General features: G+C 33.0%; 2 protein-coding genes across 4 annotated transcripts in view; one reads left to right on the top strand and one right to left on the bottom strand.

Moving 5' to 3' along the window:
* Positions 1 to 10,676, bottom strand: part of Dcdc1 (doublecortin domain containing 1) — a 485,491-nt gene extending 474,815 nt beyond the window's left edge. The window contains exon 1 of one of the 2 annotated variants that reach the window (XM_040284557.2): positions 10,180 to 10,676. The gene's annotated coding sequence lies outside the window, so the exon portion shown is untranslated. The remainder of the gene's footprint in view (positions 1 to 10,179) is intronic. The other variant, XM_078046288.1, reaches the window with a different exon arrangement.
* Positions 10,245 to 14,945, top strand: part of Dnajc24 (DnaJ heat shock protein family (Hsp40) member C24) — a 51,669-nt gene continuing 46,968 nt past the window's right edge. For both annotated transcript variants that reach the window (XM_021727833.3, XM_005327453.5), the window contains exons 1-2: positions 10,245 to 10,397; positions 11,154 to 11,297. In XM_021727833.3, coding sequence (XP_021583508.1) covers positions 11,187 to 11,297 — 111 coding nt within the window. In that variant the 5' untranslated portion in view covers positions 10,245 to 10,397; positions 11,154 to 11,186. The remainder of the gene's footprint in view (positions 10,398 to 11,153; positions 11,298 to 14,945) is intronic.

Below are 14,945 nucleotides of genomic sequence, written 5' to 3'. Positions count from 1 at the left end.
AGTCCATTTTAAACTAGGATGGCCTGATTAGTTTGCAGCTCTAATAATCCAATCATTTCACCTCCAAATATTCCTACATTAACACAGGAATTTGGGGGGAACATCTTACACACAAACCACAACACATACAATAACATTTAAAACATTAGTGTTTGGTAAAAACACTTGAAACTTGAAGACTATGAAGAACATCTGTTACTTGTTTAGAAAAAGGAGAAATGTATACAAGGTGAAGAAGAGAAATCTTTATATCAGAAGCCTAGAATATATGATTACAGAGTACACCAGGGCCTTGAGAAAATGACTGATGAAAGGGGGCAATAACGAGGACAGGAAGTCAAACATTTGGCTTGTATTAGAGCATCATGCAAGAGCCTGCACTATGTTGAATAGAACTTCCTATAAAAACAAGAAAATTGTCATTCCCAACCTGTTACCTTTAAAATACTGTAAACATCTTAGAAAGAAAGTTTGATCACCGAATTATTGTTTGACCTTAACAGTTTAAGTTTTTTTTGGGGGGTGGTGGTAATCAGGGATTGAACTCAGGGGCACTAGGCCACTGAGCCACATCCCCAACCGTATTTTGTATTTTATTTAGAGACAGGATCTCACTGAGTTGCTAAGCACCTCATTTTTGCTGAGGCTGGCTTTGAACTTGCAATCCTCCCGAGCTGCTGGGATTACAGGTGTGCGCTACTGCGCCAAGTTTAACAGTCTAAGTTTAAATGTCAGGGAAACAATCAATTAGGGAAGCTTCCGTGCTAGAAAAGGAAGAGTTCCCTGTATTGGTGTACCAAGAAGGAAATGAAGACAAGTTACTATCCACAACCATTCTCCCCACAGAACTCCAAACAAAAGGTAGATACACACTTCATCTCTTAATATAGGATATTATAGAATGTTTAGGTGAGATATCTATATTATTAAAATGTTTTATAACTAAAATAATATAGTAAAAATATCAAGTTTAGAATATTTATATTTATTAAGCCAAGACTGTAACCAATAATTTATTTAATAACTGAAGAAAATATAACCAAGAAATGGTCCTGTAGTTTCAGAAGACCTAATGGTAGTGTAGTGTAATACAAAGGATGCTGCAACTGAGCCAATAAGTCCAGGAAATTCTGCTTTTAGTTTGGAGCCAGTCCTGAGATAAATCCTAAACTCTCTTTAGACATTTTCCCTAATACATGGGGATAGGTATAGTGCAAGAGGAAGAACTCTAAAGTCCTTCTATCTCTAAAATTGTGGCCATTTAAAAGAAAGTGTTTTATATATGGAAGCTAAGGTAGTATGACAGAAAATATTAGAGGTTTGGAGTCAGGTAACTTAGGTTTAAATATTGCCTTTGCCCCTTACCAATCTTATTTCCTTATGTAAGATAATAGTATCTGCCTTACTTACTTATAGAATTTTTGTAAGGATTAAATGAGAAAAAATGTTATATGTTAAAAAGGTTATTAATTATAAAATTTAGTCCACATTTTTGTATTTAGATCCACCTCCTACACTATCCAAGAAATAAATTTTTAGAAAGAATTTTTAGATGATTAAATTGGACTACTCAATGCTAGAATATATTCCAGAAACTCATGTTGGGTCAGAAAAGATGCTGCTATTTATAATTTATAATTTAGAAGTATTTTTTCTCAGATGTTGATTTGCTAACAGTTCCATGGTTGAACAACCCAAGTTCCTATGAACGGAGGTATGGATACCTGATGTAGTACAGGAAAAATATGTTGAGTATTTTAAACTAATTTCTCTAAAGGAAGAAGTGGGGACTTTGGTTAAAAGACAAGCAGGTATGTCTGTTGGTAGTTGCTAGGGTTTGGATTTGGTTTGTACCCCAAAGATGCATGTGTTAGAATCTTGGTACTCTGTGTGGCAGTGTAGGGAGGTGCAGTGGAACCCTTAAGAAGTGGGAACTGGAAGGAGGTACTTAGGTCATTGCAAGCATGTCCTCAGAAAGGATTAAGTAGTTATTTTGAGATCCATGAGTTAGTTCTCATGAGAGTAAAAGCCTGAACCCGACTCCTGGATCATTCTTTGGTTTCCTGTCTGGTGATGTTATTTCTTGCTCTCAAACATACTCCCTCTATTATGGTGCTATCTGTGAGGAAGCCTTCACCAGAGCTGAGCTGATACTGGCACCATGCTCTTGAATCTACAGAACTGAGAAGTAATAAGCCTCTTTTCTTTATAAAGTTATTCAGTCTCAGGTATTTCATTATAATAACAAAAAGCTGACTAATACTATAAACTAGAAATACAAAGAGAAGCAAATGAAAATTGGTTGGGTTTTAGAAAGTATCAACAGACTGAAATAATAAATAACATCAGAAAAAGGAATTGAGGGCACTGTGAATTACCATTCTGATTTTCTAAGATGTTTTAGAAAATCTTCTTCTATATACAAAGGAGATCCCTAGAGAAAAATCTTGGGAAGTCATCAGAAATTAAGAGTAAATTATATATTTGAAAATCTTAGATAGTAAAAAGATGATTAAATTGGACTACTAAATGCTAAAGACTCAATCCCTTTTACTGATTGACTGTAGTGAAATTCAACTCAATTAATTGTGTATTGATTACCAGCTAATAGCTATCATTAGACAGATACCAACATATAAACTAATCCACTTTGGATCTAATATATTTCTAGTAACTTTAAATGTGTCAGGCTTGTCAATTCTCACTGTACTAAAACTATTATCTGGTTTCTGGACCAACATTTGCTCCAAGTTTTGAAGGCAAGGACCAAGAAACAATAGTACCTGTATCCAGATGACAGGATTAGCTTCATATACTTAAAGCCAGAAACTGGGGTTAACGGAATACATACATTGTGAGCTAAAAAGACTATTGCAGAGTACCTAGAAAAATATTCTATATCTGGTTATAATTTCTTACCTTGCCTTTTATTTTACTTGACTTTAACAAGACTAACATAAGATTCATTTTTAAGTGTATTTTTCTCTGTGGTGACATATTTGAATATTACATGTGTATGCATATGTAATGTATACATCAAGGAAATTTATCTCACTCTCTAGATTCTTAAAATCATGAACTTAAATAAGTATTTGTACACTATGGAATAATCTTTTCTTGTATTTAAATAAGAAAATTTATTTAAGTTGTTCTGAATGTAAAAAGAAACTAAAATAATTAATTTTCACAAGGAAATATTCATAGAGATTAACATTACAGACCAAGAATTTCTTAAAACTATATAGTATTTCAAATTAATATATCTGCCTTTCTCTAATGTTCCTGCTTCACCTGCAGCACATCAGACAAGGTAATAATTTATGATAATCATATGAAAATATACAATTAATATTCATCACCTCTCATTCCTCATCACTTTAGATGATCAGTAATGCAGAGTGAAAATGCTGTCAGATTTCTAATTGCTTTGTAATGGGCTTGAAACAGGGAAATCATTAAAGGCAAACAATCTGTCATTTGTCTGTTACTTTAACTATCACACCAAAAAACTCATTAAAGAAATTGCTAATGAGCTACAAGAGACTATAATCATGGTACTTCTACAGTAGATTAAAAAGCAATACTGTGAATTGCTTAAAATATTTTAAAAATATGATATTTGGTAGAAATTCATCAGAAAACATCTATTCTTCAGTATATTTTTTAAGCTGTGTGCTTTCATTCCTTTTGGCATTTAATCCATCATTGCAGAAATCCCTTTAGCATACAAGATTTGTTTTGCATCAGTCTCTAAATAATTAAACTGAAAGGTTGTAAGAAGAAGCTGCAATGCTAAATGTGTTTACTACTAGTAAACTGACATAAGTAGTAAAATATAGTACTATAGTAACCCTGATGCTAAGTGAAGAATGTATTTTAAAATGTGATTTTTACCCTCATAGCTCTTGTAGATTTGAAGTGCTGAAGTTATAATACTTTGTCTTAATGCCATCATCCTACAAAAATTTATTTAACTAGTGAAAATGAGAACAAAAACATTAAATTATTTATAATAAATGAGCTTTTCTGAAAATCTGAACCAACACCAAAATGTTTCACAATATTATTTCATATAATTTTAGCAAAGAGAAATCATCTCATTAAATAATTACACCAAATTTTTTGTCTTTGTCAATTCTGCCTTTCTCTCTGAGGTATTTAATTTAAAAAAATCTATAATGATAATAGTAACTTTAAAATAAGAGGTATATAAACAAATAAAACCCCAATTTTTATTGGTTATACAGTGTAGATGCATTTTATTTTAGAAAAATGTAAGTAATAAAGATAATAATGCTATCAATTTTGTTTTCCATTTTCCTAATGATGAATTAAATCATTAATTTCCTATAACGAAAGACATAAGAGCCTCATTAGAGTTTGGTTTCTTCTAAATAGATAGACCTATTCAAATCTATTAGAACTTACAAAAACTTGAAAGCTGAATGTAATAGTATGTTGAGCCAGGTGCCATGGTTAACATACACTAGTGAATTCTAAAGTAACTTCAAAAGGTTTCATAACACCCTGGAAACATCTTCATTATACTCTCTAATTGACTTAAACAGACTTCATATCAACTGTTTAACACATTTTAACCTACAAATTAACACCCTTTGATCATTCAGATTAACCTTTCTTCTGTGACAAAAATAAGCTTTGTTCAGAAATATTTGAGGTTTAAAAAATTAAAATGGAGAAAGAAGAATGCTTTAAAAAAACAGTATATAAATGCATATCTCCAAATGATTGAAAGAGATTATTGCACATTTCAGGGTGATTGGAAAGTACAGAGAAGCCAGAGAGGTCATAAGAAAAAGAGAAAAATGTAAAGAAGTGATGGGAAAGATAAGTTGGTATTTATAATGACTACTAAATAGAATAGATGATGAATTATATATAATATCTTCAATTTAAAGTTCATGGAATGATGAAAACATCATATGTAAAGAAGATAGGAAAATCATAACAAAAATTCCCCATAAAATAAAGACGTTCAAGATATCTGAAACGGATACAATGAAATTAAACAAGAAAAAAAAACAGCAACAGGTATGATGCCTACAAAAAGTTATTTATGTCTTTGTATCTCTCCTGCTTAGCACATCGCCTTATACAAAATTCAATGAATGTTCATTGATGATAAGAACTACTGAAATGACAAGCGAGAGAACAAACCAAATCAAGAAAGCCAACAGAAGTGAAAGATGCAAAAACAAAAACTATTTCTAAAAGGTGAGGTAGGAGTGTTGTACTAGTCAGTTTTCCATTACTGTAACAAAAGACCTAAGGCAATCAACTTAATAGCAGGAAAGGTTTATTTTGGCTCATGGTTTTAGAGGTTTCAGTTAATTGTTCCTTTGGAACTAGGCAAGGCAGTACATCATGGTAGAGAGAATGCAGAGGAAGTATGGGATAGAAGAAGTTGCTCACCTCATGGTAGCTGGAAATAAAAAGGGCAGCAAAGTGCCAGTTGTCCCAAAATACCCTTCAAGGGTACCTAACTGCCTCCCAATATACCTCACCTCTTAAAACTCCTACCACTTCCCTATTAGTAGTGTCATAGCTACAGAACAAACTTTCAACACATTGGCCTTTAGGGGACATTTCATATCCAAACTACATGATTATTTATTAGAGCTGATTCCCAATACTTTATTGGAAATAAAGCTTTATAATAGATTATAATAAGCTTTATTATAATCTACCAAAAGAAGAAAAAAGTTTTCCTAATTCTAGCTATCCATTTATCCCTTCCTTCAAAGCTGTTTAAAACTTAATGCTTCCATCCATGTTCCTGGATTAATTGTGAGTCAAGAATTTCAATCATTTGTCAGGTGCAGTGGTGCATACTTATAATCCCAGTGGCTCGGGAGGCTGAGGCAGGGAGAATCTCCAGTTCAAAGCCAGCCTTAGCAAAAGTGAGGAACTAAGCAACTCTGTGAGATCCTTTCTCTAAATCAGATACAAAATAGGGCTGGGGATGTGGCTCAGTGGTTGAGTGGCCCTGAGTTAAATTCCAAGTACCCCCAAATAATTTCAATCATTCAATCAATATATTTATTCTGTTTGTGTACCTGTAAGTTATTAATATCATAGCATTTTGACTTCCTCTCACATAGCATTTACATTTATTTCATCTCCTTGTTTAAATATCTGTCACCCAGATAAACCATAAGTTTTTGAAAGAGATGAAACCAATTCTGTCTAGTATCTCTTGTGTGCGGTATACAATAGACACTCAAATACTTGTTGGTTCAGTGAATAAGTAAGTGGAAGCTAAATATGTATTATTTCATTATTTTTTAAAGATCTCATCACTATCTACTTCTTGGTGGTTTTTGTAACTTCCCAAAAGATTCTAAGTTGCTGTACATGTATCATCTAATTTCAGAACATAACCATAAAACCCTTTAGTAGTTAAGAAGTAATTTAGCTTAGTTCACTGACACGATAATCCTGAAAATTCAGAAATAGATATCAAGGAAATTAAGAAAGAGTTGGTGATGAAACCACTAGCAAAGGTCAAGTAAATACAAATGGTCAGAGAAAATAATTAACACAAGTACACTGCTGCTTTGGTTTGAATTGTTGTCTCTTAAAGGACTATGTGTTATTTAACCCCAGGATGGTGTTATTTGATGGAAACTTTGGGAGATGGGCCTAGTGGAAGGCAATCAAGATTACTGTAGGTGTACCCTAAGAGGAGATTGTGGGACCCTGGACTCTTCCCCCTTCCTTTTTGCTTCCTGACCATGAGGTAAGCAGTTTGCTCTTCCGTACACTGTTTACCATTGCTAGTTGGCACCCTCACCAGAGGCCCAAAGCAATTATGTCTTTCTGATTTTAGATTGACATCTCTAAAATTGAGCTAACATAAAATTTTAATCTTTACAATGTATTTCATTATAATGACAGATAGCTGACTCATACAACCCTACATATTGTAATTATTACCCATCAATGGAAATCATAGCTTACTAGTAAGATCTCAAAATAAGAATTTACTAATGTCTGGTGGACATTAGTTATGGATAGACTAGTACTTAAGTAATAAACTGAACAACAATGTAATTTCTTACTATCATTACAACCAAGGGCCTTGAACCTCTCATTTATCTATTTCTGTATATTGGTATATATATCTATAGTACTTGATCAATGATCTTGGAATACAATATTTAATTTATAGCTATCTTTCTTACATTGGATGCTGATGACACAAATTTAGAAGACTTTGCCCATACTTTTAACTTATTCTGCAAACTGCAGAACATAGTTCAACAAATATTTGGCTTTTATTTTTATTTTTCTAATTCAATTGTTTTTGGTTTTCATTTGCTATGTTTGTAAATTTCTAAAATACTTCTAGAAATGTTTAATAGCATATCAAAACTGAGTGATAAATATTTCATAAATAATCAGAGCAGCCAAACTTCACTAGATACTTTCTACTTACAGGCACAATTATCTCAGATGATTCTCAAACAAATCTATCAGGAAGACTATTACTAATAATCTTTACTGAATAAGAAAACAAAGCACAGAGATTAGCTTTAAAAAGTTCTCTTAGGCATAAGAGCCAGAGCCTGAACTATGTACTTATGTAGCCTGATTCCAGAGTTCATACTCTTAACCACTAAGTAACATATTTTATATTTCTGCTATATCTGTTTCCAAAAAATGGATAAATTGCCTTCTGAAAAAAAGAAAAACAAATCTATTAGAGACATATGTCTTTAGAAATGCATAGAATGAAGATATCCAGTGTCTCAAATGAAATGTTCTTGTCCTCAAAAAGCTTGCAACCCAACTGGGGAACCAGAACAAACATCAAAAGAAAACAATACACTGTGCCATAGGATGAATGCAAATAAGCATACACAGAATTTGCTATGAAAGTTGAGAGAAAGTAATTTCTAAGTACTGGGCCATCATAAAAGATTTGATAGAAAATACAGGCCTTATATGAGGGATAAAATTAATAGGAGGAAGAAAAGTTGGTTTTATAAGTAATGGATGAAGCACCCTGAAAAGATCAACTGTTCAAATTTTTCATTAAGGAAGGTAAATGGTGATGAGGCTAGAAAATTAAGGACCATATTGAAAAGGTAAATGAATTCCAGTTAAAGAACATTTTATTCTCTAGATCTACCCTTTTCAATATTGCAGCCACTAGTCAAGTGTGGCTACTGATCACATGAAATGTGGCTAGTCCAAACTGAGCTGTGCTGTGTGGGCAAAATACATACCAACGTTTTAGGACATAGGAGGAAAAAAGAATGTAAAACATCACATTAATAACTTTTAAAAAATATTTTTTAGTTGTTGATGGACCTATTATTTATTTATATGTGATGCTAAGAATTAAACTCAGTGCCTCATGCATGTTAGACAAGTGCTCCAACACTGAGCCACAATCCCAGCCCTCATTAATAATTTTTATATTGATTACATTTTAAAGTGATAATATTCTGTATATACTGGGTTAAATATAATATTTAAAGTCACATTATGTAGCTTGTACTTTTGTGGCTTCCATTGTATTCATATTGGACTGGGCTGTTCCAGAAAATGACACACAAAGGAAGATTAATGAGTAGGTATTAATTTCTGGTGGACATTAATTGTTTTAAGAAGTTTATTCTAATATAATAGACTTATAAGACAAATTATCTGGTTTTTCAATAAGCTAAATCACAAGAAAAGAAGAAAAGCAAGATTTTAGCAAAGAAGTGGGCCTACTATAGGTTAAAAGATGTTTCAGAAATGTAATAACCAAATATAATGTGTGCACTTTGTATCCTGTTTCAAGGAAACTAACCATAAAAGACATTTTTGAAACAACAAGGGAAATGTAAGTAAGGTCCAAATACTGATACCAAAGAAATATAATAATATTAGTTGAATAGTACACATTTCCTATTTTTCAAACCCAAATAAATAAATAGAATAAAAGAGAGAACACAATAACCTAACAAGAATAGTACATTAAGATAAAGCACTTTTCTGTTCAAACTGAAGTACTTAAACATATCTCTTTATACAAAGAAGGGCCAAGAAGTGCAAAGTGGGTTGTTTAAGGGCTAGGGAAATTCAAGAATTATTCTGACAGTATTGCATTAGAAAGTATTCACTTAATTTTGTTGCTTTAGGTATTTTTGTAGGGCTAAATAGAAGGTATGCTGGAGCCAGGACTAAAACTAGACCCTCTATCAGTATAATTTTCTTTGTGTCTACCTTAAATATGTGAAAATCCTATGGAGAACCAATACTTTTATCTTTAGATTTTTTAAAGTTGCCTGTATCACTTTTTATAGTTCTTACCATCATTAAATAATAGATCATATTAGAATATTTTACTTATTCTACATAATTTTATCTTTAATGCTTCTTAAAGCAAGATTGGGTGGAAGAAAGATTAAAAAAAAAAAAGGAAAATAAATCTAAACAGCAGCAACAGCAAAACCATCTTAACATTTCCAGGTAAAATTGTATGTCACAAGCCAAAAAACTAAGATAAATTTACACCTCTTGGCACAATGCCAGGAAGAGAGATCAATGTAAAATAAGCGAAGAGAAGAGTTAATAAAAGGGAATAAGGGAAGGGAAGAAAGAGAAAAGGAAGGGTGGGGGGAACTAGCTAGGACAAGCCCAACAGCGCCCATTTGGAGTGCCCCTTAACTGATTGAAAGGGGAGGAGACCATTTTATTTTTTTCGAAAGGCTTAAAAGGTAGCAAAGCGGCCTGAGAATAGGTGGACTAAGTAAGGGTTCGACTGCTACTCAATTAGCTATTTTGGTCCTGGTCTTTGGTTTGTTTGCCCTAATAGTAAAACCCTCTTTATTTGTCTCACTGGGTTAAAGTGAAAGCAGAGTGAAATAGCAAATTAAAAAGGATTTGGAAAAGTTCTTTTTTTTTTTAAGTCGGTGACCAAAGTCTAAAAGAAATAATTATCTTGAACATATTTTATCAGAACTCCTCATCCTTCTCATAAGCTCCACCCGCGCCAAGTACACACAGAAAAGAAGGGGAGCGAAAAGGCTTCGGAGAAGGCGGGGATAGCCTGAGGGGTGGGTTGCTCGCTGAAGAGGAGGAGAGAAGCGACCGTCGAAGAACCAGGAAAAAAAGAGCCAGAGTGAGGCGAGGGACTCAATTCACTACAGCGCGGACACTTACAGCTAGTCAACTCCATGAAATTGGTGACTGGTTACCATAGCTACCGCGTCGGGGCGGGAACAGCGGCGCTTCCTACTGGTGCCCTGGCACCTAGGGCTCGACTAGAAACATGATCACGTTAGAGCAGTGACTTCCGGCGGAAAAAGAAGCTGGTTCCTAGTACTAGCCGGCAGCCGAGAGCCGGCAGCGAGCGGGCCTCCTTGGCTGTGTGAAGTTGGGTAAGTCTGATAAAATCTGAAGCCCGGGAGAGGGTACCCGTCAAGTGGCCGGGCCGGTAGAAGTGACAGTGAATACAGTGGATTCCCAAGTTCTAATCTTGGGAAGGCCCCAAATGTCTGAATAAGTCTGTAGCGTGGAAAGAGGTTGCTTGGTTTCTGGGGCTCCTGGTAAGTGTGGTTTCTGTAGCTTGAATGGGCAGCTTCAGGGGCTCTTCTGATTTTTGGGAGGTTTGAGCGTCTCTCCAATAACAGGGGACTCTTGCTGTCTCCCTGCCAGTGCTAATGTTCACTGCGCACAATCTCCTTTCCATGTAATCTGGAAGAAAAGAAGTGAACGGGAAAAATCAGGGTATGCCCTCAAATTCATTTTTGTTTTTGTTTTTTAGTTTTCTGTTTTGCTTTATTTCTTCTGTTTATTTATTTTGTAAATATTTATTAAACTGTGTTTAGTAAGTTCTTGTATGCCATTTTACCCACCAGATTACCTTCTTAGAAGTTCATTCACCAACTACATCCAGTATCAACTTCTATTTTTATGCTACTGTATATTCATTAATTTAAAAGATATAATAGGTTTTCTATTTTTGTGTATACCCTTATCCATGGAATTCTTGGCATTTTAAATAAAAATGCATGATTCCATAGGTTTACGTTACAATCATGATTCCTCAGTGAGATATTAAAGAACTTAGAAAGGCCGTACTTCATTTTAGATATAAACTGTAATGAATTATTGTCATTGATATTTCTCTTCAGCGGATCTGAGAAGACCCACTTCTTGTTTAATGGATGATGGCATTTGAGCAGTTACCAAAAAAGGATTGGTACAGCATTCTGGGAGCAGACCCGTCTGCAGATGTGTCAGACCTAAAACAAAAGTATCAAAAGCTCATACTGATGGTAAGTCTTTTCTTTAAGATTATAAATCATGGGCGACAAAAACAACAGGTTATAATTGTCACTAGAAATTTAGGTTTTTAAATATATATGGTATCAATAGGAATTGAAATATTAATTTACGTCAATTGAAAGTCTTAGTAATATAGCAAAACAAAAACAAAAAAACACTTGACTTGATGTGGAACTGGAGATCTGAGTCAGGTTGATTGAGTTATTGGACAACTTTCTTCTGTATGTGCCTCAGAGAGGAGTAGATATAATAATCCATATAAAATGTATAGAAGTGTTGTTGTATAATAAACTAACTTCCAGTAACCACTAGCCACATGTTGATATTGAGCACTTGAAATACGGGTAGTACAAATTGAAGTGTACTATAAGTATAAAATGCATATTGAATTTCAAAGATTTAATTTTATACTGTTAATATGTTGAAATGATACTATTTTGGATATACAGGCTATTTTATAGAGTATATGCATAAGATATCCATAATTCTTGCATGTATTAAATTTCTTTCACCTGCTTTTACTATTTTAATAACACTGCATATGTTATTGCATTTATAGCTCAGATTATATTTCTATTGGAAAGTACCGATTTAAGCCATTTTTGCACATTTTCAGTTGACTTCATCCTCTTAAAAATGAATTGTGGTATTTATAAATATATAGAATCTTTCTGAACTCTTATATTCATTTTTAAATCTATTTGATGATCTTAATCCAATGTTAGTAAATCTACAATGATCTCCAGTTAACAGAGTTTACAAGAGTTAAGAGCCATTATTTATAGAGCATTAGTTATTTCTCTAATTTATACCAGATACGTCTCTGGTATTTTCTCCACAAACTATTCATGTTTATTGTGACTGATAGATGTTTCACCATTAGGAATTGTACTAATATTACTTCTTTAGGTAGTAAATCAGACTAAATGACCATAAACCATCTTCTTCAGAAATTTTAAGGTTTCTATCAGCAAAATCAAGTAGGTTTTAGTGAAAAATTTCCTGATATTAAATTATCCTTTTACTTCTGTTAATTGGGAGATAAGGTGAAGTTGACCAGGATAGATCATGCAGGTCCTTCTAGGCCGTGTTAGCCTTTAATAGGGTAATGAGAAACCATCTGCATTTAATGGAGTCGTATCTGTCAGACACCAAAGTGAATGAACACTTTATGTGCATGGTAGCAGTGTATCAGAGTTTCAGTTGCTCTACATGTTCATCAGCATTTGATGCTATTAATCTCTTTCATCTATTGAGATTTGTCAATTTTGACACCATTTAAAATTTTACCAGTATAATTATTTGTTATATAAAATATAACAAATATTATAAAACGTATAGCAGCATCCCAGATGCCAAACAATGAAAAATATCTCTTTTGAGTGTCAAAATGGCCAACCTCACTCTTCCATTGAGAGTCGCTGCTATTGTACTGTTTGTAGTGATACCATATTGTGGAGTTTTTGTTTTTGCTTTTGTTTTTAAAGCTCTCGTGACTATCAATGTTGAGTATATTATAATTATTGGCTATTTTTATAATCTTTTGTGAAATGTATTTTTTTAATTAAATATATTCTTGATCCTGTGTACATGTTGCATATATTTTTTTCTAGTCTGCAGCTTGGCAGGGCATTTTCTTAATGGTGTTTTTTGATTCAATAGTTTTTTTGTTTAGATGAATACAATTTTTCCAATTTTTGTTGTATATTTGGAGCTTCCTATATCTTCTCTAAGGTCATAAGAATATTCTTCTATGTTTTCTAATAGAAGTTTTATAATATGTTTTTCCTTTGAGATCTATGATTTTTATGTATAGTATGATATAGGTGGTCATATTTTTATTTTTCCTCAATGTAGAGATCCAGTTCTTCTAGCATCATTTGTTAAAAATATGCTTTTTTTCTGCATTGAATTATTGGTGATATGAATGTATTTCTGTACATTATTCTGTTTGATGTATTTGTCCTTTTGTTAACATCTCTATCTTGATTCCTATAGGTTAATAACTCTCACAATCATGTAAATTCATTCTTTTTTTTCAAGTTTATTTTGGTTCTTCTAGTTTGCTTGCATTTCCATAGAAATTTTATAATCAGCTTATATATTTAAACCAAAAAGTAATCGTGTTTGAGTTTTAAATTGAGATTGCATTAATATATCTTCATTTTGCCAAAATGAACTGCTTGGTAATATTGAGTTATAAATCCACAAACATATTAAATCCTTTCACTTAGTTAAGCCATCTTTAATTTGTCTTAGCAGTATTTTATGATTTTTAGTATAGAGGCCTTGTACATCTTTGGATTTGTTTCTAATGATTTGATGTTTCTGGTTGCATTGAAAAGGGAATTTTTTAAAATTTCACTTTTAAGTTATTGATTAATAATATGTAGAATTAGTATGCCTTATTTTCATATACTAGTTTTATAATCCATGATCTTGTTTTTAATTCTTCTAGCTACTTTTGTAGATTTCTTAGATTTTCTACAAATTATGTCATTTGCAAATAGCTTTAATTTCCAACCTGTGCCATTTATTTTGCTGTGTGTCTTTCTGTTTTAATGTACTAGCTAGGTGAAATTTGCTTTCTTCTTATCTGTGTCCATGATGGTTTTCTCCTGCTGCTACTCTGGTAGCAAAAACATCAATGGGTCTCTTCTTTATTGGGAAGGGTTTTTACATTTTGAATTTGAGTTTATTAGGTTTCTTGGAATCTTCAGCTTCCTGAGTCTTCGGCTTCCTCTATTAAAACAAAAACAAACACACATCATAGAAAATTATGAGTATGTAGGATATCTGACTTGTTTTTCTAGATAATTAACTATCAGAATTGAAATATGCCATAATTTTTCTCATCTTTTAAAAAAGCAAAGTGTTGATTCCTTTTCTGCCATTTATCGCCCCACCTCTGTTCTTTGCATCAAAGCTATTTAAAAGAATTGTCTCTGGGCTGGGGATGTGGCTCAAGCAGTAGCGCACTCGCCTAGCATGCGTGCGGCCCGAGTTCGATCCTCAGCACCACATACAAACTAAGATGTTGTGTCCGCCAAATACTGAAAAATAAATATTAAAATTCTCTCTCTCCTACTCTCTCCCTCCATCTCACTCTTTCTTAAAAAAAAAGAATTGTCTCTACTGCCTTGTGCCAATTTCTCTTCCCATCTCTCTCAAACCTATCCCAGTGAAACTTTGCTGCCATCACTCCAGTGAAGGTCAGCACTGAGATCCATGTTGCTAAAGCCAGAGATCAATTCCCAGTCTTCATTTTGGTCAAATAATAATAATACCATTTATCATAATTGTCCTAGAACTGTTCTGGTGTATGCCTGTTTTTTGTTTTGTTTTGTTTATTTGCACAATTAATAGCTCCCCTTTTTACTTTGAGAAGTGTTCTAGTTTTAGTGATATTTAATAACAGCATTTGGTGCAGTGTATCACATCTCCTTCTTGATATATTTTCTTTGCTTGTTTTCCAGGACATGATAATTTTCTGACTTACTAAAACCATCTCTGGAAAGTAGTATGCAGTCAATAAATCTTTGTTCAATGTGTCAAGTATATGAATATAGTCAACTTTGTATTTTAATTCCTTTGTTGATTTTTTTATGTATTTTTTTTTCTTGGTACTGGGGATTGAA

This window comes from Ictidomys tridecemlineatus, chromosome 4 (assembly GCF_052094955.1).
Source record: "Ictidomys tridecemlineatus isolate mIctTri1 chromosome 4, mIctTri1.hap1, whole genome shotgun sequence".
In the NCBI taxonomy this organism is placed as follows: Eukaryota; Metazoa; Chordata; class Mammalia; order Rodentia; family Sciuridae; genus Ictidomys; species Ictidomys tridecemlineatus.
Note: the sequence above shows the minus strand (reverse complement) of the source record. Positions and strands in the feature narration are given on the sequence as shown.